Raw genomic sequence first — 24532 nt, forward strand, 5'->3', positions numbered from 1 at the left:
CCCCGAGTTTAGATTATAGTACAGTTAGGACCCTGTGGAGCTGCAGAGGGGCAGGAGAGGGCTTTGGTTTACAAAGTGGCCAGTCTGGTCCAGCTCTGGCCTCCAAATTTGAATCAAGGTCCCTCTGACTTCTCTTGGCTGCTCCAGGGCTGGTCCTAGTTGGCAAATCTCTGACCTGGGAGTTGGAGCAAGAGGGTAGGTAGCCAGAGCTCCAGCTCCACACCAGGTGTGGCCTTGCTCTAGGTGCCAGGGGTGAGAAGTGAAGCCACATATACTTGGACCTATAAACAGACATGTCCAGCCCAGTGCACACACCTCAGAGCAGGTGCTCGGCACTACCCCTCACCCAAGCCTCCTGATGCCATCACAACCTTTCCACCTCCTCTCAAAACCTTCTCAGACCAGAAGGTGGATACTCCTCACTGGTCTTTCCAGGCCCACCTGGGACCATGCCCAGGGAGGAGTCTTCGCCTAGAGCACTAATGAGTCAGGCCTGGACAAGGCACGGTCCCTGAATTGGGCTGAGGTGAGAAGCTGCAGAAGGAAGGTGGCTAGCTCTCCTCCAGGCAAAGGACAGAGGGTGTTCCAGGTGGGAGACTTGTGGGAAGCAAAGGCTGGTGTCAGGGAGGCCTGAGCCTTTTCAAGCTGAATAGCCCAAGCCGTGGGACTGTGTGGCTCTGTCCACAGGAAGAGGCTCCCTGACAGATACCTTGAAATGTGGCTATTGATCTTCCTGTGCTCCCTGAACCCCCAGTTCTGCCTGTCTGTTTGATCCCTGTGAGATGAGGCTAAGGACAGAAGCCCACACTCCAGGTCCAGCAGGGTTGAGAGAACAAAGGGTTGCCAGCTCTCTTGCCAAGACGTTGTATATTCCTGGGGTGTATCAGAACCTCCACACTTCTCTATCTTTGGGGTGGGTGGGCTGAAGTTAGAGGGTCTTTGGCCTGTGCTGTCTTTCTGCCACGAGAGCCTTGGTCAGCCTTGACCCACCCTCCGCCCACCCAGGTCTTGGGCATCAGCAATCTGGCCTCCATTAGCAACATGGGAAAGCAATTACATGGGGACTGGGGAGGAGGGGGCAGAAGGAGGGGAGGGGGCCTGCTGGAGCCCTGGAGGCCTACGGAGGGGAGGACTAGGGTATCTCCTTGCCCCCAAACTCGAGGGACCTGGCCCTGTCCTAAGCCCAAGGTAGCTGGCAGGGCAGCAGGGGTGCTTATCCACCTTTGCAAGTTCTGGCTCCTCTGCCTCACAGAGGCCGTTCACCTTGGAGAGTCTTGCCTGCTGTTTTCTGCTGCCTTCCTTGAGTACTGTCCTTCCCCCATGGTGGTTCTGGGGAGCTGGGGACAAGTGCAGACACTAGTTCTTGCAACTAAAACAACCCAGAGAATTAAAACACTACTTGAGGGACCTGGGGAGGGGGAGTTTGGATTGCAGAACCAAAGTGCACAGTGGCCCTGTGTCCAGCTTTATAGACCACTAGTTCTGTTTGCTTCCCCCAGGGTGCACTGGGAATGGGGAACCCTCCCCATGTCTTGTTCTGTCAGCTCCCTAACCACCCCATCTGTCCTTCCAGTGTGGCTGTGTCACATTCTTACCACTCTAGGCAACTCTGTCCCTCTCTTCTCACTGAATTCATTCTCATCTCTACATTGGTTTCTTTCTGTGGCATCCCTCTCTCTGAATATCTTTGTCCTGGTTCTTTGTACTTTTCGGGTCTCTGTCTCATTGCTGTCTCTCTGTATATCTCCATTTTTTATCTCTTCCCTCTACTTCCTGCTCTCTTTCTCTGTCTCTCCCTATCTCCAGCCTTGTCTTTGTATATCTCTCTTCCAGTTCTCTGTCACGTTTTCTGCCTTCCTATTGCTTTCTCTGTGTCTTTATCTCTCTGTAGCTCCATGTTTGTCTCTGTATCTGTCTCTCTACAAGTATCTCCATTTCTAACTCCATCTCTGTTTTGACCCCTCTTCCCTGGTTCCATCATTCCTTCCTTCTTTGCCTCCTTCTGTGTGTTCCCACCCCAGTCCAGACCCTAGTCTGTGTCTGCAGCTCCTCTCTGGCCTGAGCCATGGGCTGTCCTAGATTCTGCTGCCCCCTCTCGGCCACCTGCCTGCCCTTCATTCCTGCTCCCAGGCTGTTGGTTATCAGTGCAGAAATCCCAGGATCCCATCAGTGAGGAGGGATGGAGGGAGCCACTCAGCAGGACTTCTTCCTGCATGGCCTCTGCCCCTGAGAACTCCCCAGAGCAAGGGGGCCCACTACCTCTATACGTTTGGACCTTTGAGAAAGTTCATTCTCATGTGGAGAAAACAGAATGCTTGGCTCTGAATCCCAGGTATTCATCCTGCATCTGTTCTCTGTACTTGCTGAGGTTCACATATCCACTATGCCACAGCCCAGAGTCATTGGACTCTCAGAGGATGCCACCTATCTGGGATCGTAGGGATAGAGCCCTGGAGGCAGGAAGAATTGGTATGTATTCCCCTCCACACTCTTGCCTCTCCTCAGAGGAAAGAGAAAGATCAAGAGAGATGGGAGGGACTTTATCTGAGGATGCCACCCTGACAGGAAAGGCTAATCTGAAGGTCAGTGGGTCTGTGAGGACCTTGTGGCAGGATCAGTCTAGGGAGCTGGTCTGGGACATGCTTCTGAAGAGATTTTATTTGAAAGGGCTGGTGTGTCAGGGGGGTAGGTCTTATGGGTCCAGTATGAAGAGAGACTCATCTGAAAGTATATGTATCTAAGAAATAAGATCTCCAAGTGGTCCTAATTTTCCTGGAATTTTCTCAGTTTTAACACTGAATATCTCAAGTCTTGGGACTGGGGATTTAGCTCAGTGGCACCGCCCCTGCCTTGCAAGTGCAAGGTCCTGAGTTTGATGCCCAGTACTGGAAAAAAAAAAAAAATCTCAAGTCTTGAGAAACCTCTGTCTCAAGTGTAGAGCGACAGCTGTCACCTTGTGAAGCCCTTGCTGCCCACACACATCTGAATAGGCAGGCTGGTCTAGGAGTTATCTGAGGGGTCTAGTCTAGCCGGTTGCTTTGAGGAAAGAGGTTATATTAAGCCAGAAGTTTTTTTGTGCAGCACCAGGCCAAGAAGGTGGTGGGTAGATTTCTTCCAGAAGGGCAGTGACTTGGGGAGTAGCCACCAGGGGGCAGGGCAGGTTCTCAGGAGATTCAGAGGCAATGGCCCCAAAGTGGAAGCCAGTGTGGGGCTGTGCTTAAAGGAGAGCATGTGCCCTGTGTCATCATGTGCAAAAAGTGGTGTGCAACTGTGCACTATGTTAATGTTTTTGTGTGGCTAGGTGACCAGAGGCATGGCTGTGGTACACTAATGGGTGGCTTGTGGTGAAGAGTGCCTGGTGTAGCCGGCCAAGGCCTTCCCTGTGGCTGTAGGGAAGACACCAAAGAGCACCTTGGGGCTTACCAGGACAGCGAAAGAGTGAGAATGGAGTAGTCAGAGAAGGTTTCCTGGGAGGGGTTGAAGGTGGGAGAGAGACAAGGAACCAGGCTTCCCTACTTGCACTTGCCCCTGCTTCAGAGCTTTCTCTAAGATTCCAGACACAAGAGCTAAATGTTTGGTCACATACAGGACAGTTCCCATGCTAGCTGTATGCATGGTGCCTGCCTGGCCACCTCTCCAGCTTCTCCACTGCTTCCTAGTTGGCACTATTCCAGCTGGACTTGGCCCTGCCCTGCAGTAGTTATTCCTGTGCTCTTCTACTTCTATGCCTTGGTTCACGCTGTGCTTATGCCCAGGAAGCATTTGAGGCCTGCTTTCATGAAATGCTCCCTGCTCATTGCCTTTTTACTATGGACTGAACTCGTGCTATGTGCTGAGGCCTGGTTCTGTGGGCCTTTGCCTCATCTCAGGGACTTGAAAGTGCTGGGGGCTGGGACTGCCAAAGTCTTGCTCGGAGGAGAGGGTCTCGGGACAAGTATGGACAAGGAAAGGGTGAGGATCTCTGGAATAGGATGGTTAAAGTGAAGCCATCACAGAATCCCCCAACTTCACTCCCCAATAAAATGAACAAAAGCCAAAACAGAAGCTGCTGCACACTTACGAAGTCCCTTTAATATTATAGCTAAAGAAAGTCCGAAAATTATTGCACCTTAGTGAGTGCTAGACCTCATAACCCTATTCCAAAAAGTAGCACTGAGAAAAGGTGATCTACAAAACACCAACAATTCTAACTAATATCCTGTAATCCAGAGAAGTAGACTGTTGGGTGAGTAGACAGGCTTAAGAAAATTCTGGAAAAGAAAAAAATTTGTAAGTACAAGCCCTGGTGTTCCTCCATGAGAACTGAGCAGAAGCAAAAAAAGAGCTTTGGCATCTTCCAGGGTATGGGACTGAGGTTGCTGGTGCATCGGGGGAGGGCAGCCAAAGCTACAGAAAGAGGGTATCCTCCAACCCCCAGCTGGAATAAGATGTCTAGCAGGGTCTCAGAGGATGGACAGAACCAGGTCCCAACAAGGTCAGAAGGCTGCCCAAGATAAGCCATCCTGAGCCCACAGAATTGAAAGTAGCAGTAGAAGTAATAGCTCACTTTCAGGGGAATATAAACTGGTCTGGACAAGGTGGGAAGGGGCTCAAGGACCTACACTCAGGGCAAGGAGAAGTCCAACCACAGCCAAACTACAGGAAGGAAGAAGGGAGAGTGGGAAGAAAAGAGGAAAGGAGAAAAGGAAGGGAGCCAGGAAGACAGAATGCAAAAAACAGATGAAGAACCCAATCTAGAACAAAACACAACCTAAGAAATAAAAGATTCCTGGCAAGTTCTTCCTGTTGTAGAAGGCCTTATTGATAGTATAAAATCAATAAGACAACCCAAGGACAAGACAATGAAACAACAGAAGGAGATGGACAGGGAGGTTACAGAACTAAGGGAAAATAACAGGACCAAAGTAATATTACAGATGTAATAAATAAGCTAGAAATAGAAGAACAGTAAAAAGAACCAAAATGTGTAGGAAAGGCTTGAGGTAGAGTAAATGTGGTGGGAAAAGGTAGATATTAAAACAATTAGAAGATAATAGAGATGATAAAGACAAGCTACCCTAAACATAACTATTAGTAGCCCTAAAGTGGAGGCCCCCCAAAGTGGAACACAAAAAACTATTCAGGGGCTGGGGATTAGCTCAGTGGTTCTGGTGCCAACCACAAGGTCCCGAGTTCGATCCCTGGTACCAAAAAACAAAAACTATTCAGGTGTGAAATACAGGTGGGAAAAATCTTGGAAATGAAGGAAGAACTGAATGTTCAGTTTGAAAAATTTATCAGAAAAATTGACATAGAATAACTGACATTAACATACTTTGATTTAGTTACTGAATGAAGATAAAGCAGAATACTTAGGCACCTAAGCAGGAAAAGCAAGTCACTTACATGGTAGGAAATTCAATCTGACCTCAAACTTCTCCAAGGTAACATTTGACAAACAAAGATAATGAAACAATATTTATGAAGTTCTCAGGGTAAAAAAGTGTCACCCAAAATAATAACCAACAGAATGGTAGATCTCAGTCATGAATTGGGGTGTAGAGAACTCATGAACCTTTCTAGAAAAAACCCACTGAAAACCGGGTGTTATGGCACACACCTGTAATTCCAGCCCTTAAGAGGCTGCGGCAGGAGGATTGCCACAAGTTCGAGGCTGGCCTGGCATACATAGTTTAAGTTGAAGGCCAGCCAGAACTACAAGGTGAGACCTTATCTAACAAAACAAAACAAAAAGGAAAACCACTCAGTGACAAAATCCAGTCAGCCAAGAGATTAATGAGAAGCAGGAGCCGAGGAAGAAAGATTCATGGTAAAAAGACTTGTGGTGACATTGATTCCATTTAGGTTAAAATTAAAGTATGGGAATTTTAGTTGCAGAACAAAGTGTAAATATTGTAAATCCCGATGAAGTAAAAAGAACATTGGTGACATAATCCAGAGTGGAGAGGAGGGGTATAAGGGGGCCAGAATGCTAATCACATTTTCTTTCACAGTTCAGTTAATTAATAGCATATAAAATTGAAATATAATAGTAAAAATCCTACTCCAACTTCTTAATTGAAATCATTTTTCTAAACTAGAGAGAGGTCTTTTAAGAATGATTTTTTTTTGAGGTGAAGAAATACTTAGCCAATTTCAACTATTCTTTCATTTTCACTTTAGTTTTTTGCCCCGCTCTGTTAAGTTCCAGTAAAGTGCATTTTCTACTTTTGGTTACAAAAAAATTGACCCTTATAGTATGTCCTATTAGAAAGTCCTATTCTTAGATATTTTTCCCTTTCTCTTCCTCCTCCCCCTTTCTTTCTCTATACATATATGGTAAGATTGCATTGTTTGTTGCCTTCTCTTTTTCTTTCTTCTTTTTTTGTTTTGCTTTTTGGTGGTACTGGGGATTGACCCTAGGATCTTCACACTGAACTACATCCCCAGTCGTTTTTTAAAAATCTGGACAATCTTGCAAAGTTGCTAATTTGTCCAGGGTAGCTTCAGAGCTTGTGATCCTCATGTCTTAGCCTCCCAGGGTTCTGGGGTTACAGGCATACACCACCACACTTGACGATTTGTTGCATTTTTCTTTGTATTCTTTTTTACAACTTATAGATAACATTTTAATAATAAGAATGTATATTTTTTCAGTTTAAAATGTTTATCTTGCTATCTAGGTCTGAGGCAAATGGCTTAATTTCCGTGAGCTTCAGATTCCTCATCTTCAATCTGGGAATGATTAAATTTATGTTAGAGGGTGTTTTGAAGATTGTGAGGTAACATGCCACTCTCTTTGTGGTAGGCTGAATAATGGTACCCAGTGTGTCCACATTCTAATTCCCAGAACTTGTGAATATTACCTTATATGGCAAGGACTTTGCAGATGTGATTAAGGATCTTGGACCATGTAGGTGGGCCTGATGTAACCACAATGGCTCCACAGGAAGAAGGGAGGAGGTGGAAGAGGGATCTGAGAATGTGCTGGATGATGGAAATAGATTGAGTGATGTGCTTGGAGGACAGAGCAGTGGTCCATAAACCAAGGAACACAAGCACTAGCAGCTGAAAAGGCAAGAAAGAGCACTAGAAGCTCTCAAAGCCTACAGGAGGAACCAGACTTGCAGACACCTTTATCCCAGGGAAATGAATGTCAGACCTCTGACCTTCAGGCTGTAAGAGAATAATAGAGCTGTATTGTTTGAAACCACTAAGTTTATAGTAATTTGCTATAGCACCAATAGGAAACTAATATTTACACCTTCCGATATCCTTCTCTTGGTTCAACTGGCCTCATCCATCTCTTTCACCTAGCCAACTCTTTGTTCAACATTTGATTCATTTTCCCAGCATCTTCGACTTTTCCCTGCAGCCCAGAGGTGGGATGTATGTCACCCATTGCAGTACTGTGACATAGTTGTGCACAGATAAGTTAGTCTGTCTCTGTCTTTGTCTCTGTCTCTCTGTCTGTCTCTGTCTGTCTGTCTTTGTCTCTCTGACCATCCAGCTCAGTAAATGTTAAATGAGTAGATGGATAAATAAGGGTCAGGCAAGTAGTAGGTAACTTAAAAATTATCTTCTTTCTGTGTATCAGGATCTCTCCTTTATTCTAAGTGTCTTTCTTTCCTACAAGCCTTTTCTCCACATATGCACATTCTTCCAATCCCTAGAAAACTGACCCATGATGTTGGTTTAAAACACAGAAAATCTGACACCTGTTGTGTGACTCTGGCAGTAGATTTATCTCTGTGCAGGTATGTGTATGCAGGCCCACGAACCTCTTCATGTGTGTTTTCCTGGACATGTGCTATTGGTGTAGTGTTGAACACGTGTGTCTCTGTGTGAATGGCTGTTTTTTGTGCATGCGTCTGCCTGTGAGGAGACTCGCTACCTATCTGTGTGTCTCTGCTTGTATGGATGTGGGTCTCTGCTCTGTAGGTTATATGAACATGTGTCTGTCAGTACATACAGAGAAGGATACCTTTTGGTTTCTGCCTTCAACGAGGCTGAGGCAGGAGTTGGTGTGCCCAGATAACCTGCTGGAATATCAACTGAGCTTTGTCCCAGTCACAGTCTTCTCTTCCTGTCATATGCAGAAAGCGGAGTATGTTTTCCCCCTAACTCTTTGAGGGAGGATTTCAGGCCAAGGCAAAGACAGCTGCAGACATCTTCCTGACTTGGGCCCCCTGGGAGCCTAAGGTCCTTGAGGGAATGATACTGCAGAAAGGGGAGAGGAGGTAAGTATCCCAAGGGCCCTTTCCCAAAACAGAGGGGACCCCAGACACTTCCTAATGGTGCCCCAGAAATGGGGGGAAGGTAGGCTCAGATAGGGAGGACCCTAGACATAGAGCTCCCAATCTGGTTTTTTGTATTTTTGTGGGGGGGTTTGTTTGTTTGTGTTTGTTTTTTGGAGACAGAGTTTCATTATGCAATTCAGACTGGCCTCCAGCTCACTGTGTAGCCCAGGCTGGCCTTGAACTCGAGGTGATCTTCCTGCCTCAGCCTCCTGACTGCTGGGATTACAGACATGCCCCACCAACCTGGGTAGAGCTTCCAATCTGGGATATCTCAGTAAAGACTATGTGAATCACAGTTTAGAATACCCAAGACCTCTGTCCAGAAGGGGTCCTGATAGTGACTTTTCTACCAGCCCTAGAGGCTGCAATCTGAGTGAGGAGTTACATTTAGTTTAGTTTATTTTTACCATTTCAACCAATCAAAAGTGTAAAGATGAGGGCCGGGGATTTAGCTCAGTGGTTCCGCTGCCTGCCTTGTAAGCGCAAGGACCCGAGTTCTATTCTTGGTACCAAAAAAAAAAAAAAAGTGTAAAGATGGCCTGGCATGGTGGTGCATGTCTGTAATCTCAGCACTCTAGGAAGCTGAAGCAGGAAGATTGTAAGTTTGAGCCCAGATTGGGCAATTTAGTGACTTAGTGAGACCTTGTTTTAAAATTAAAAAGGGTTGAGGATGTAACTCAGTGTGAAGGACCTGGGTTCAATTTTCAGTGCCACTAAAAAAGAAAGAAAAAGGGCGGGGGCGGGGTGGCATTAACTGCATTCAAATTGCTGGACAACCATATTTCACATTTTTACAAAACAGGGAAACATTACTGATTTTGTACACCTGAGCACTTGCAACACTGGCCCCAGGGCCACTGGAAAAATGCATACCAATGGGAGGAAGAAGACTGTAGAGAGGCAGAGAACAGCTTGTACCCCAAGAGGGAAGGGCAGGAAGAAGGATGAAGGGCCCAGAATGTTGTCATTTCTCCTGTGATCAGTAGTGGGCTCTGGGGAGCTGCAGAGGAGTGGGCCTGACTGTCCAGGTTTTGAAAGCCAGGCTGAGGGCTGAAGATTTTCCTGAGTGTTCAGGGCCTAGGGAGCTAGGAAGACCTGGTCTGCTTTGGGGTTTGGAAAGACTGCTCTGGAGGCTGTGCAGAGGAGAGTGGGGAGGGAAGAGAATGTGGAACCCATGGTGGCTGAGAGCACTGAGCTCTGAACACTGAAAAAAGCACTTTGAATGAATGATGTGGGGGGCCCAAGAGCAGCTTCTAGCTATGTCCAGGCAGGAGAAGGACTTGCAGCAGGGCAATAAAAATGATACTTTTAGAGCACACAGTCTCACATCTCTATGAATGTGTCAACTTGATTAGCTTTGGGATCTGCCCAGGGGATTGGTGGAGCCCACTGCTGGGGGATTGGGAGTGGCCTTGGGTACTATATCCAGTCTTCTCACCCCTTTCTCTCTGGCCCTATTCCCCTGCTCTGTTTCCTGGTCACCATGAACACCACACCCTTCTGCCACGATGTTTCTGCCTTGGAGCCAGCCAAGAATGGACTGAATCCCCTTAAAATGTGAGCCAAATTAAACCTCTCCTTTTAAATTTGTGGGTGTCAGATATTGGGCCCAGCAGTGGGAAGGTTGACTAATACAATGAACACAGGGTGCAGAAGAAAGACAGTGGAAAAAAGTCTTGTATAATCCCGTTGACTGGGATATGGTAAGACTTTGAAATCCTCAAATTCTATGATATTATTTATTGAAATCCTCATTATAGGAGGACATGTTTTAGGTAAGCTGATAATAACCACAGCTCAGGCATTCCCTTGCCTACAGTCACACACCAAGAAAGGGCAGACAGTTTCAGAGGTAGCCATTTCAAGGTGAAGTACTGTTGGGTCCTTTTGTGAAGAAGGCATTTACTCAGTAGTGAAGACAATGACTCTAGGTTCAGTCAAACCTCGTACTCTGTTGATCATGGGATGAGTTGATTAATCACTCTAATGCTGTTTCCTTAATAGGAAAATAGGATAACAGTACCTGCCTCATAGAATTGCTTTAGAAGTTTAATGAGATGATGAGAAACTGGCATAAAGCCTGCCGTGTAGCAACACTCTGTAAATCTTTGTTCTTAACAACAATAGCAGCAGCAACAATAAATAACAGTCTGGGACTTGGGGATGAGGTCTGGGTTAGTGTTAAAGCATTGCAAGCACAAAAGTATGCACTGAACCACAGACACTGACAAGCTCACTGGAGGGAGTGAAGTGGAGGGATGAGGAAGGAAGGAGAGAAGAAGAAAGGGTGTGCAAAGAGCATAGCCCACCAAAGAAGCTAAGGAGGGGCCAGAGAGCTGAAGGAGACAACACACCAGAGTTGCAAGCAATGCTGGAAATTTGAGTTCTAATCTGGACTTTATCATTTGTTGCTATGGACCCCTTGGTTTCCTGCAGCCTTGGTTTCCTCATCTGTCTCTTGCCCCTGTCTTGCAACCAGGTGAGGATTATACATGATGAATGTAAAATTGTAACGGAGTCTAGGTGCTTCATAAACAAGAACTGTCATTTTAGGAGGAAGAAGAAACATTCCCAGAAAAAGTGCCTTCATGGAAGACAAGAGAAGTTAGATTTTCAAAAAGGGATCAACAGCCTCAGTGCTGCCAAGTAGTCAATAAAGATTAAGACTAAAAAATATTCATTGGATGTAACAAGGAGGTGAAAGTGACCTTGGTGAGCCAGCTTCAGGGATGGTGAGAGCAGAAGGCGGGGGCAGCAGCTGAGGAGAGCTGGGAGGTGGGGAAGTAGAGCTGAGAAATAAGGTGACAGCTTGGCAGGGATGATGAGGAGTGAGTAGGTGGGTAGGGGACAACGATAGGCATAGTTTTGTGATGGGGGAATCAGAGCACATGGCAGCTTGCCTGTCCCTGAGCATTGCTGCTGTGTGCCCTTCCTGCCCTACCCTCCGAATACTGGCTCCAGCTTTGGGACACTTTGTTTTCCACACAAAGCCTCTCTGTCTGGATACAATGCCAGGCCTCTAGGTGCTCCTTGGGCCATAACTTAGGTCACTCAATGCTAGGGCCTGATACCTCCTCTTTCTACTCTACTTTCCAGTGTGACCTGGGAAAAGTTGAAATGGCTCACACCTGCTAGGGCTTTAGCTTTGGTCACTGACCCTGCTGCCTGGCTCTGCACAGCCCAGCTACTGAAATAGCTGTCAGTTTTATCCTTTCTCCTGAGTCTTTCCCACTAGTATTTGTCCATGTAAGAAACATACAAGAGGGCTGGGGATTTAGCTCAGTAGTTTCGCTGCCTGCTATGTAAGCACAAGGACCTGAGTTCAATCCCCGGTACCAAAAACAACAACAACAAACAAACAAAAAAAGAAACTACAAGAAATTTTTAAATATTACAAAAAAATTTTCTTCAGACTCCACATTTTTCTCTGTTCTCCCTATTTTTTAGTCAGTTCTCTTTTGAAAAATCATCTCTATTGTATCAACTTACACTGTTTTCTTTTTCTTTCTTTTTTTTTTATAACTGGGGATTGAGCCCAGGGCCTTCACACTGAGGCACTCCCCCTGCTCCCCTTAATTTTTTTTTATTTTGAAACATGGTCTTGCTAAATTGCCCAGGCTGGCCTCAAATTGGCAATCCTTCTTCCTAAGCCTCCCTAGCCACTGAGATTACAGGCATGCACCATCGTGCCTGGCTTTTACTTACTCATTCTTAAACCACTAAAATCTGGCTTCTACTATCGTATCTCCATTTTCTATTGCCCACTGGATATTTCTAACCAAGATAATCAACAACCCCCTTGTTTAGAAGTCCAAGTGCCCTTTTTATATGTCCTCCTCCCCTTTTTTTTTGGTACTGGGGATCGAACTTGGCAGTCATCAGCACCACTGAGCTAAATCCCTGGCCCTTTTATACAAACTACTAGACCTTTCTTGGATATTTTGGATTACGGACCCACCTTCTTTCTTGAGCCTCTGTCCTTTCTTGGCTTCCTCCTGGTTTTCCTTCTAGGTCTCTGACAGATCCTTCCCTACCTACTTTGCAGATTTATCTTTTCCCTTGCATTAGTAAATGTAAATTTGTAAATTTGTAAATTTGTATGGGTGGCACCACCTTCTGGTGGGAATGGCTTTTCACTCCTGTGGTTATTATGGAAGCCTCCCTCTCCCCAAACAGAACTTTGGTAGAGGAAAGAACATCTGACCAAAGCCAGATTGATGAGAGCAAATCCCTAGGAATTCTGGAACTGCAACTGAGGAGGATAAGCTGGAACTGGAGCAGAGGAGATGGCTACCTGGACTATAAACTGTGAAATGGGAGGATTGTCACCAGCTGGGTGTATTATGATGTGAACTGGAGGAGCACTGGAAGCTTGTCTGTAGAGATTCAGGAGAAGAGACAAGGAAGAGGGAAGGAAGGAGAGATGGAGAAGGAAAGAGAGAGCTGAGGGTGAAAGTGAGAGTTAGAGTAGGGGGCACAGAATGGAGTTAGATGAAAGGTAGAAGAATCCCAGTGACATTCGAATTCCCAGATATCTCTCTCTCTCCCTCTCTCTCTCTCTCCCTCTCCCTCTCTCTCTCTCTCTCTCTCTCTCTCTCTCTCTCTCTCTCTCTCTCTCAAGACGGGATCTCACCACGTAGTTCAGATTGGCCTTGAACTCACTATGTAGCCCAGGTTGGTCTCAAACTCATGGTGATCCTCCTGCCTCAGCCTTCTGAGTGCTGGGATTACAGGCATGTGCCACCACACCTGGCTCCAGTCATATTCTTGTACTGGGATTCTATGAACCCTATAGTTTTCTGAAAATAAATCTTCCTTTTGCCTAAACTAGTTCAAGTTAGGTTTCTCAGTTAGGACTGAAGTACTCCAAATGATAGACCTTTATTAAAATGAGGAATTGACTAAATTGAGGTTGGTAGATAGGGACAGCGAAGATCTCTTAATCCCAGCCTGAGGACTTGCAAGTCTTTTTTTCTTTATTTTTTCCTTTTTTCAGTGCTGGAGATCAAACCCACAGCCTCACACATGCGAGGCCAGCACTCTACCACTAGGCCACACCCCCAGCCCTGGATGTACTTTTTATGTGGTAGCAAAGCAATTAAACAACTGCCTGTTGTCTCTTGTGTTTTATGTTGTGTGCCAACTGAACCTGAAGCACTTGAAGATAGAGCAATAAAAAATCAAGATAACAAAATGAGTTATCCAGAACTGGTGGTCTGCAAGCAGTTAGGGGAAAACAGAGTACACGTTTAACTTGGAGAAAAAAATTTGTTTTAGTATTGACCTCAGATTGCTAGGAGTTAGATAATTACGTGCCTTGCTGAGTTTCAGAAGCTGTTATTTGTTACTCTATAATGTGAACACTCTGATTAGGAAACTGAGATACCAGCAAAGCAGGACAGAGAAACACTAGAAGATCCAGGGACTTAGGGACCACTTCTTGTCCCTACCCACCCTGGCAAATGTAAAGAAGCCTCCCATTGTAAAGCACAGTGAGTGGAATGGATGAGACAAGAACATTACTCCAAAGCAAGATAAAGAAAAAGTCTTCCAGCCCTATCAGGCCAGCCTCCGATTTCCCATTAAGCCATATGGCACAGTCAGTAGAATTAAAGGAGCCCCCAGATGTAATGCAACAAAAAAGACATCACTCTAAAAGCTTGCTCAAGCCTGTATCTTTTTGGAGGTTCAGAGAACAACAGAAATCACGGCTCAGAGAAAAAAATTCTGTTGTTATGGTAGTACAAATCTCTTGTATCCATAGATCTCCTTCACTGTGTATGTGTATGTGTTATTAGGGATTGAACCCAGAACCTTTGTACTGAGCTACATATCTAGCTTTTTTTTTTTTTTTTGGTACCAGGGATCGAACTCGGGAACTTCTGCTTGCGAGGCAGGCAGTGGAACGACTGAGCTAAATCCCCAGCCCTAGCTTTTTTTTCTTTTCTTTTTTTTTTTTAGACAGGGTCTTGGTTTTTATTCCAGATTGGCCTTGAACTCCCTCTGTAGCCTGGGGTGTCCTCGAACTCACTGTGACTCTCCTGCGTCAGCCTCCCAAGTGCTAGGATTACAGGCATGCACTACCATGACCAGCCTAAAAGAGCTTTTCTCTGTGGGAAAATTCCCATCTAAAAATCCTGCCTCCTCAGTATAGAAGTCAAATAAAATGTCCAGAATCCCTTGCAGCTTGCATATAGTCAGTTCCATGTGGAAGTGCACAAGTGAGGTAAAAATTACTAAAATTCATCAATATCTCTGGATCTCTTCTTCAGAGCACCAAGCAGATTGTATTTCCTGTGTCCCTTAATGTTAGGTTTCCCTTGATGACCATGAGATTTGTTTTGATCAGTTCAATGTAAGCAAAAGCCAGTGAATACTTTTCCTCACTCTCTTCTCCTGCCAAAGCAAACCCTGAAACTAATGTCAGGAAGGAATCATCATAAAATAGTGGAGCCTTCAACATCCTGGATGCTTCAGTGACCACAGTAGCAAGACTTCCCTACCCCATCCCCACCCAAGGGCAGGAAATACATGTGTGATTTGCAGCCAATAAGATTTGGGGTTGTTTGTAATTACTGTGCTACCTGGCTAATCCTGACTGATATTAGTAGGAAGCAGGTTGGACACATGGCTTTGATTTCTGCTGTTGCCAGTGGTAACACAAGTGTCCAGCCTTGGGGGTGGTAGTGGCAACTGTAGTGGTTTCCCAGTGGTTGCAATAATGAGCTCCTACCACAGAAGTGCCATAGAGCTTGTAAAATTGGCAGTCAAATTGAACTCCTGGTACTCAGTATTTAGAGTGGCAGTGGCTGTGGTTTCCTCATCAGGTTGTGTAGTATAGTTTGGGTGTTGTTCCTAGAAGCTTAGACTCAGGTCCATTTCCCTGGCTCTCTTAACAATTCTGAACTGAATAATCTCTTTTAACAAATTCCTTTTCTACTGCAACTATTCACAGTGGATTCTATTATTTGTGAAAAAGAACCCTGGCTGACAAAATTACTATATTTAATAAATCTCAGATTCCATCGATTACAAGAGGCAAGTTATTTTGTGAACTCGTAAGAAAAAAGAGGCTACAAAACTATTACATGCCATCAATTGAAAAGCACATTCTGATTTCAGAGTGGTTTAAGCTGGAAAAAAAATGCCCCTTAGAATCAATGAAATATGTTATTAGCAAATGAAAATCCCACAAATGAAATTGATAGGCAGCTGATTATGGTTTTAAGAGAATTGTATCCAATTGTATCCAGGCACCAGGCCCTTGTTTCTGTTCCCAGCACACACACCAAAAGAACTATATCATGGGGGGCCCAGTCCTCTTGCAGTCCTCATAAGTGCAGAGATCTATGATTGCTCAATCCCAAGGACAATACTGAAGACACTACCAGAAGGCCTAGTGCTAAGACCACTAGTGGCACACAAAGGACTCCTTCACATGGCCCTTTCAGATCACTGGATAAGGGATCTCATCATTGTGGGCAAAACCTGAGGCAGCCAGATTGGCTGACAGAGGAACTTCCCAGCCAAAGAAATGAGTCAACAAACAGATGCCATGAGGTTTTCTACTCCCATCATTTTCATTATTATTCATGGCCAGAAAAACATAGATGATGCTGTCAATTTGTGACCAATATACAATGCTTGCTTTTTATTCTCTGTTACTCCCATCTCTAGATACCAGGACTCATTTTGGAGAAGGGGATTGTTTGAAGGTAGTCCCAAGACAGTTAATTGAATTTGATTTGGTCCTGGTCCAACTTGGTTTGTGATCAAAATCATGGAAAGAATTAAGTTTGTGACACACACACACACACACACACATACACACACGCCAAAAAATGGTGGCCTGCAGTGAACACCTGCCATTTTGCTTATTTGTAATCTCTCTTTTGGAATCCACCTCACTCCAACTATATCATGGGGAGCATATTAACTAATTTGATCTTCATCCTTTACCACTGTTGATTAGTCCAAAGTTAGGCATCTAAATTGGGCCAATCGGAGTACTTTCTGACGAATTTACAAACTGCATCCAAAAGCACCGCCAGCAGCACAGATGCCACCGCCACCAGTCTCTTCAGATGTTTAGACAAATAAGATTTTAATATTTGGAATTGTTTGAAGTCATGATTTTCAACATACGGACCAGGAGAGTATTGGAAACCTCCTGGAGGTGGAAGTGGCAGGGGCTTGGGGCAGGGGGCAGGGGAGGAAAATGAGGAAACAGGCAGAAAGTAACAGATGAGAGATGGGGTGAGATCCCTGATGGCTTCTGAGGCTCTTAGTTTCGGTTCAGGCATCCCTGTCTTTTGGTTTCAGTATCTGATTTCAAATGTATCTTTTTTTGCTTAAACCAGCTCTCATTCTCCCTGGGTGAGCTCATCCAGTTTTCTGGCTAAAGTATCACTCTGTGGCTAGTAACTTACAAAATGTTATCTTTAGCCTTGGCCTCTCTCCTGAAGCTCAGATCTGTTTATTCAAGTGTCTACAGAACATCTCCACTTGGGTGTCCTACTGATACCTCAAATTTAGCATTTCTAGAAGAAATGCAAAAGAAATGCAGGGTACCCCTGCCCAAGTACCCTGATGAAATTCACTTTCATGTATCCTCCCCTCCATCACAGTAAATAGCATCACAGCATCCTGGGCCACTAGCCAGAGTGCCCAGATTTTCCCCTCCCTCTTACCTCCTTTCCCCTCTAAGTATCTTTAGTTCTGCCAGATGTAGCTCCCAAAAGTCCTCAATACTCTCCTGTTCACTTCACTTGTTTCCGACCATCACTTCAGCCTCTCCTCTTTACTTCTTGTCTTTGCCCCGCTCCCCCATACTGGGGATAGAACTCAGGACCTTGCACTTGCCAGGCAGGGGTGGCACCACTGAGCTACATCCTCAGCCCTTGTCTTTGTTCTCAAATGCCTTCACTACCCATTTCCACCTAGCCACCCTAATCAGGGGTCTAGTTTCTAGATATGATCACATTACTCCTCAAAATTCTTCAGTGGCTTCCTGCTATTATCAGGATAAAATCTGATCTCCTGTAGCTGGGTCACAAAATTCACTCATATCACACTCAGATGTGCAATATAGTATGTCTCCTGTTTCCTATAATTGATCTGATCTTTCTCACAATGCCCTCACTCTGCTGGGTTGCAGGGAGTAGGGGCTAAAATTAATCCATTCTGGTCAACTCCATAAGGTCCAGAATTTATTTTAACAGTCTCTAACTCAGTAGCTTTGGATGACTCAGTCTTTCAGATTATCTTATCCTTCCCTTTTTTATTTTCAATGTAGCATGTGGATTTCTAGGGGGTCTTAAGTAAATTTCATGGTATTGAAAGAAGAGGCCCCTTTAGCCACCTGGTCTTTGGGGTTGTCAGCTATGTTGTCATGTGGTTATCATGTGGTTGGTCTGATAGAAATGAATGAATGAAAAACAACGCTGACAGGTCATGACTACTGTAACCATTGTATAGACAAGGAAGCTGAAGTTAAGAGGGTAAGAAACTTGCCCAAGGTCACAAAGTGGCAGACCCAGAGATCAACAGTACCCTTATTCCAGTAGGCACTTGGCTACATGAATCTAGAAGTTCAGTGAGAAGTTAAGGCTGGATTTGGGAGAACAATGAGTCTTCTTGATACAGCTTCAGAGATGTGACTGTCCATGGAGAATACGCTGTTTAAGTAAGAAAAGGGCCTAGACCAAAACACTCAAGAATCACTGGTAGAGGTGCAGATCAGTGGTAGAGCACACTGGCATATGCGAGAGCCTGGACTCATCCTCAGGGGGAAAATAATGACTGGCATATGAGGGTTGGGGAGAGGGAGGCCCACCTGACCGCTCCAGTCCAAATTTCTTCCTCTTAGGAGTGCTTCTAGGATGTAGAGAGTCAGGACTTCCACCAGGCCTGGACGTATTCCAACCAGGGCTGAACCATCCTTCAAGGTACCCCACTCCTCTCTGTCCCAGGCTCCCTCACAGCACAGCAAAACACAAACCAACAACCTGCCCTGAGTGGGAACTCACTAAATACAGCCAAAGAACTTGCTAGAAAATCTTCATGCCACCTCCTAGGGCCAGGACATGTATGGTCAACTACAAACCCTCTAAAGTATAGATGATGCATGTGGGCATGGGGTGTCCGGGACGACAGAGGGATTCCTAGATGAGGAGGTTTGGTACTTTCAGGTGTGGGAGGCCTTCTTGCTGATGAGACCTCGCCCGGATAGGAATAGTCTCTTCAGACGTGGGGTTGCAGAAGACTTAGCCTTTCTCCGATGTTAAGTGCGTAGCAATTCCAGGTGTGGAAGGTACAAGAAATCCCTGAAAGAAGGTGGGCCTCGCCTCCACCCTCCACCCTCTCCCGGGACAGATCAAGACAAAGTATCCCCTTCAGCCCTCCCGCCCCCCGCAGGACCGGGGAGGACCTGTCCCGCCTCAGAGCGCGACCAATGGCACCGGAATTTGGCGCGCCCAGCCAATGGAACCGCCGCAGCCGTGCAGAGGTGGCTCCGCCCCCTACAGGCACCGAGCCGCCGGCCACTCAGTAGGCGGGACTCTTCGCTGTGTTTGAGGCTGGCCGAGCTCGATCGAGCTCAGCCGACAGTCGCCGGCCGCAGCCGAGCCCAGCCGAACGCAGCCGAACCCCGCGCCGTTCCCGCCGCCGCCGCTCCAGCGAGCTAGCGGCCTCAGCAGCGGAGAAGGCGCCGCCCCAGGGGGAGGAGGTGCCGGCTCACCGCAGACCGCCCGCGGCAGAGGCCGCCCCGGTCGCCCCGGCGGGAGCGGCTGGGGGGGAGGCCTGGGGGGGTGGACGTCTCCCCTGCCTGCCTCCCACCTACCTCCCGCCGCTCACCGCCCCCCCCCCCACCATCCGCAGGCTCCCGAGCCTCAGTCGGCGCCGAGCTTTCCGCTGCCCCGGACCCTCCCGCGGGCGCGCCCCGGGCCGAACTCAGGTAAGGGGGGTCCTCCCCGCACGGGCATGGGGACCAAGACCCAGAGACCCGAGACGGAGACGAAGACACGGACCCACACGGAGACAGAGACACGCGCCGGAGAGACAGACACAAAGGGAGAGACGCGGGAGACTCACAGACCCACCGAGACAGCCCCTTTGGAGAAGGGGAGAGAGACACGTCCACGAGGACAGAGGACACACAGCCAGGAAGGGAGATACGCAGAGACAGACTGGGAGAAGAACGAGACACACAGGAGACACATTCAGACACTTAGCGATGGGAACACACACAGAGGGACAAAAGCAAAGAGATACCAAGAGAGACAGTCACAGAGGTGGGTATGCGGAGGCAGAGGCACACTCCAGCAAGGGAACAGAGAGACAGAGTAAGACAGGCAGACTCTACACACCTGACCTAGAGACAGTTCCACGGAGAGGCACACCAAGGGACACAGACTTGAATACACAGAACCCACACATGCCTGCCAGGGCCAACACAAAGTTCCCTCTGTGTGAGCTGGCACCTCTGCAGGTCTCCTGAGCTGGCTGGCTGCAGTCCCGAGAGAGAGGTGGTGCCCTGGCCACACCAAAGCCAAAGCTTTGATCACCAAATCTGATCAAAATCCTCTTCCTCCTGGGCCTTGAGCTCCCTCAGTCCCACCCACCAATGGGGTGCTTGAGGGCCAAAGCATGTTGGGCAGACCCGGGCTGTGCCCACCAGTTCTAAGGAAAATGAGTTAAGAGGCTACTTGCCTACTTTAGCTTCCCCACTCTGCCTACTCCTGAATCCAGGTGTCTAGAGCTAGGCCTGAGAATGGCGGTGTTGGCTCTGTTGGCTATTTGAGCCTGCTGGAACCTGAGGTCCACTGCCACAGTGGCCAGAGATGTGACAGGAGCTCACCCCTAGGCCTCCCCCTTCCTTCATCCTCACCACCCTTTGCTCTGTACTCCCCAGGCTCAAGACTGCAGGTGGGCATCTGCACTGCCCGGGAATCATTCAGTGTGCAGACAGGACAGCCTCCTTGGAAAGCTGACCATACCAGAGTTCCGATTCGGCATGGGCCTTGGCATTGAGGCAGCTCCACTCTCTGCGCTGGTCTGAGGGTGCTGCCCATCATGGGGACAGCCATCTCCCAAGGGGCCCTCATCGCCATCGTCTGCAACGGCCTCGTAGGCTTCTTGCTGCTGCTGCTCTGGGTCATTCTCTGCTGGGCCTGTCACTCTCGCTCTGCCGACGTCAATTCTCTCTCCGAATCCAGTCCCAACTCCAGCCCTGGCCCTTGTCCTGAGAAGGCACCACCACCCCAGAAGCCTAGCCATGAAGGCAGCTACTTGCTGCAGCCCTGAAGGCCCCTGGTCTGCCCTGGAGCCTGGGACCTAATTCTACCCCACTCAGAGCCTGGAATCAGGATCTCAGAGTTGAGTCAGCCTGGGGTCCAGAACTCAGAGTCTAGCCTGGTTGGATCTGGACCCAGCAGCCCAGACTCTAATGAGCCTGGCTCCAAAAGAGTCTTGGGTGGTCCTAGAGAGATAGGCCTGGGGTGGGAGTTCAGGAGTTGGTGCTAGGGCCAGGGCCATCTGGACTCTGCTCCATCCCAAGGGCCGAGGGCTGGGTTTACCCTTTCCGTAGGCTCAGTGCCTTTGGGTCCTCTAGGTCAGAGAAGCAAACTGGAACCCATGGCAATAATGGGACGGTGTCTAGGCTGGGGCCCTCCCCTGGTCCTCTCACTGTTTGCTGGTTAATAAATGGAACTGAGGCTCTACCTTGAGATTTTTCTTCTCTTACTGAAGACCCTGTGGTAGCAAAATTAAAGGTGTAGAATGAGATTCCAGACATAGGTTTATTTCTATAAAGTAACAGGGTAATGATGATTACCATACCCATAACCCTGATAGATGCGAACAGCAAATGCTGGGACCTAATCAGGGCCTTCATTCACATGCCGAGTACTTAGGCATCATGGTTTCCAGCCCAGGGGCTGCAAGTCCTGGGTTCAAATGGAGCAGGGGCTGAGGCCAGGCCCTCAGGTTTTAGTTTTCACTTCCCTCACCAGATTCAGCAGTTTGTCCAATTTTGCGATCTCCACTGCTGGACCCTTCTGCACTTCCTGCCCTTTCTTTTCCTGGGGAGAGGGAAAATATCCACAGAGGAAGAATGGTGAGGATGGGTTACCTCTCTGGATGCCAACACTGACTACTATCCCCAGTCTTCCCTGGCGGTGCCCTTCTCCCTTGCCCAGCAAATTTTGTGTCTGTGGTGCCACTTCCCTGTGATCCTTTTCCAACTAAGGTCAGGTGACCCAGGGACCAGCTGAGAGCCTAAAGAAGGTAACCTGCTTTGGTTCTGAACCTCAGTTGGACAGTGTCTTGCTGGTGGCAGGAGTGGGAAAAGGCACCCATTCTCTGACCCTCAGAGGAACGAGCCTCTCAGGCCAGGGAGAGCTGTACAGGAAGCTCTGGGGAGGAGCAGGCCCTGACAGGACCACCCTTTCTAGGGAAGGGCAGAATCCTATCAAAGAGCTCCTTGGTATGTTTCGAAGGGACAGAGAGGCGTAGACAAGGCCGCGGGGACCCTCATCTGGTTCTCTTACTGAATGCTTTCAGGTCAGGTTCGAGGTGGGATATGATTTGGAGCCCAGACCTGCTGTGTCAGACATACCCAGGAGACCCCTGAAACAAGATGGAATATCCCATCTGACTCTAGATGTCATTGGCTGGGACTGTCCCTCAGAAGAGAAGATCCTGAGTTTATGACTCTCAGCCTACTGACAAAACATTCTAATGCTTCTACTGCTAAGTTGGGCCCTGAGAAAAAGGAACCCGGACACTGGAGTGTCATAGCGCTAGAGAACTCCTTGGCAGACCACACCAGTTGCATTCACCCTACTGCCCAGGCAGTGAGCTTTGCTAGGGTAGGCAGGGCAGCTGCCATTTCCCACCTTCCCTTGGCTCCTAGACCTCTACCCACTCAGCCACCTATGTCCAGTGCTCACTGGCACATACCCCAGCCTTGCCTGCCTGCCTAGGTCTGGCCTGAGCTGTAAATAAGGGGAGAGTCTGCAGGTACAGGAGGCCCCTTCCTGACTCCATCCTGGGTGCTGATACCTTGCACAACTCAAATTTTCTCTGGCACCTGCTCCCAAATCTCTCTTCCTCCAGCCCCTCACAGCCCAGGGCCTTAGTCATTACCCAGCTCACCTTTATACTCTTGAGGCAGAAGACAAAGAGATCATTTTCTTTCTTCCCACTCTACCTCCTGAATTAAGCTAAGGATATGTTGGGCTCACCCCCATCCCTGGGATTTAGGGACCCCTTTTATTGGAGGAAGGTCCTGTTTTTCACACTGGGAAGTGAGCTCAAGGCCTTTACCCTGAGCTGCACCCCCTGCCCTTTTTTTAAATTTTGAGATGGGTTTTTTTTTTTTTTTTTGGTTTTTTTGTACCAGGGATCGAACTTGAGTCCTTGCACTTGGGCAGCAGGTGGCGAAACCACTGAGCTAAATCCCTTACCCTTTTGAGATGGGTTCTTGCTAAGTCACTGAGTTGCCCAGGCTGAGTGCAAACTTGGGATTCTTCTGCTTCAGCCTCCCAGAGTGCTGGGATTACAGGCATTACTATCATGCCTGGCTTGGACCTGGGTTTTAGTTTCAGCTGTCATTAACTTCCTATATGACTTTGGACAAGTCCCTTGCCATTTTTTTTGAGACGGGGTCTCGTTATGTAGTTCACGCTGGCCTTGAACTCACTATGTAGTCCTGGGTGGCTGCTAGTCCTGCCTCAGCTCCCAAGTGCTAGGATTTTGGGCATGTGCCACCATACCTGGCTGTCCCTTGGCTTTCTGAACTTCAGTTTCCCATCTGTACAGTAGTTAGAGAAAGATAGTCCTTGATGCCTGACAGCAATCACAGGAAGGTCCCTGAGCAAGGATGCCCAGGCCTTTGTGGTAAACCCTCTGGGAAGGGCAACAAGGATGCCCAGAGGACTTGCTTTTGTATGAATCACTTGGCTGCTGATAGGGTCAGATGTAAATTTCACAGGAATCTCTAATCCACCCAAGTCCCAGCCCCTAGCTGTCCCCTGCTTAGATCCTCAGAGATATAAGTCCCCAAATACACAGCCTAGCATTCCCAGTCATGGCTGATCCTTGCTCTTTGAGGAGTTGGAATTGGAAAATTCTTGTCTCCTCAAATCAGAGTGGATAGGGCTCCCACCTGTATCTACCATTCTTATGGTGTCATGGCTGTGCTTTTCCCCCAAAGAGTGACCATCATTCTCCCAGAGGACTGTCCAGCTCTGCCAGTTTAAGTCTGCCCTTCTTTCTTCTCATTAAATTAAGAACAGATTTTATCTGTTCCACAAACAAACAGTGCTGCCTCATTCCCCCTCCTGAGGCCAACTAGCTGGATCTCAACAAAGAGATTCATACCACGCCCGACACCCCGCCCCCCCCCCAAAGCCCACCACAGCCTCTGGGCCACAGCTGCAGGCGCTTAGCAGCCTTCAGAATATTTATAGCCAAGTCAACCCCCCCTCCCCCCAGCTGGCTACAATTACAGGCCCAGCCAAACTCCCAGCCCTTTCCCCCAAGCCATGGTGAGGGATAGACCAAGTCAGCACTGGAGGGATGCTACAAATGATCCTTGCCTAGGTGAGGGAATAGTAGCAAGAAATCAGTAGCTAAAAGAGACAAGCTTCTGCTCCTGCCTCAAACTGCATTAATGCCATAAACTGCAACCAGGAGGTACAGTTATCAGGACAAACTGGCTCAACCCTGATCTGACAGAACCTGTCAGAAAGCAAAGAACCATTTTTCATTCTTCATACACAAATGGGCAAGACTGGTCTTCAGGTTCTTGGGCTTTGACTTTTTAAGTTGGGTCCTGGGGCTCTGGATTCTAAGACCTGGGCTTAGAAGTCTGGGTTCTTAAGTCTGAATTTGGACTCAGGTCTACACTGAGGTCATGACTCTGAGCTCTGTAGCCTATATTTGGGGCCCTTGGGCTCTGAGCAGGGTTCCTTGACAAGTAGAGAACCCAGAAGCAGAGTCAGAGCTCAAAAGAAGGACTATGTAGCTGCTGACCTAGGTAGCCTCCTCATAGCTCATTTCCTCCTTCCCTGAGTACAGTTCCTAGCTCAGGGACCATTTGGACTAAAGCTCTGAGGTAGCCCAGTGATGAAGCATTGGCTAAGTCTCAAGTTCTCTGCCAGGCTGGCCCGTCACACCCAAGGCATCCTGTGAGCCATTGATACCCTCACTCATGCCTCCCCCTGGCTTCAGACCCACATGCTCACTGGTTA

At 47.7% G+C, this 24532-nt stretch overlaps 2 protein-coding genes and 1 long non-coding RNA gene across 11 annotated transcripts in view; 2 read left to right on the top strand and 1 right to left on the bottom strand.

The window, feature by feature from the left end:
* Nucleotides 1-1106: 1106 nt before the first annotated feature.
* On the top strand, nucleotides 1107-15331 carry LOC147825846 (uncharacterized). The gene is made up of 2 exons (XR_015440020.1): nucleotides 1107-9836; nucleotides 12456-15331. It is a non-coding gene; the product is annotated as an uncharacterized LOC147825846 (long non-coding RNA).
* A 3513-nt stretch (nucleotides 15332-18844) lies between these two features.
* Nucleotides 18845-20998, top strand: Enho (energy homeostasis associated). Its single transcript, XM_087183754.1, has 2 exons — nucleotides 18845-19233; nucleotides 20191-20998. Exon 2 carries the CDS (start codon nucleotides 20352-20354, stop codon nucleotides 20580-20582), a length of 231 nt encoding a protein of 76 aa, XP_087039880.1. The 5' UTR covers nucleotides 18845-19233; nucleotides 20191-20351; the 3' UTR covers nucleotides 20583-20998.
* A 59-nt stretch (nucleotides 20999-21057) lies between these two features.
* Dnai1 (dynein axonemal intermediate chain 1) overlaps nucleotides 21058-24532 on the bottom strand; it is a 63204-nt gene continuing 59729 nt past the window's right edge. For all 9 annotated transcript variants that reach the window (XM_021252982.2, XM_021252981.2, XM_087183742.1 and 6 more), the window contains one exon: nucleotides 21058-21358. In XM_021252982.2, the coding sequence (XP_021108641.2) occupies nucleotides 21260-21358 (99 nt within the window). In that variant the 3' untranslated portion in view covers nucleotides 21058-21259. The remainder of the gene's footprint in view (nucleotides 21359-24532) is intronic.

This window comes from Heterocephalus glaber, unplaced genomic scaffold (assembly GCF_053883595.1).
Source record: "Heterocephalus glaber isolate CG9 unplaced genomic scaffold, H.glaber_assembly_v1.0 deba00001481, whole genome shotgun sequence".
In the NCBI taxonomy this organism is placed as follows: Eukaryota; Metazoa; Chordata; class Mammalia; order Rodentia; family Bathyergidae; genus Heterocephalus; species Heterocephalus glaber.

What these genes read in the sequence shown, in the direction of transcription:
- Enho (XM_087183754.1), top strand. Translation starts at nt 20,352, where the DNA reads ATGGGGACAGCCATCTCCCAAGGGGCCCTCATCGCCATCGTCTGCAAC.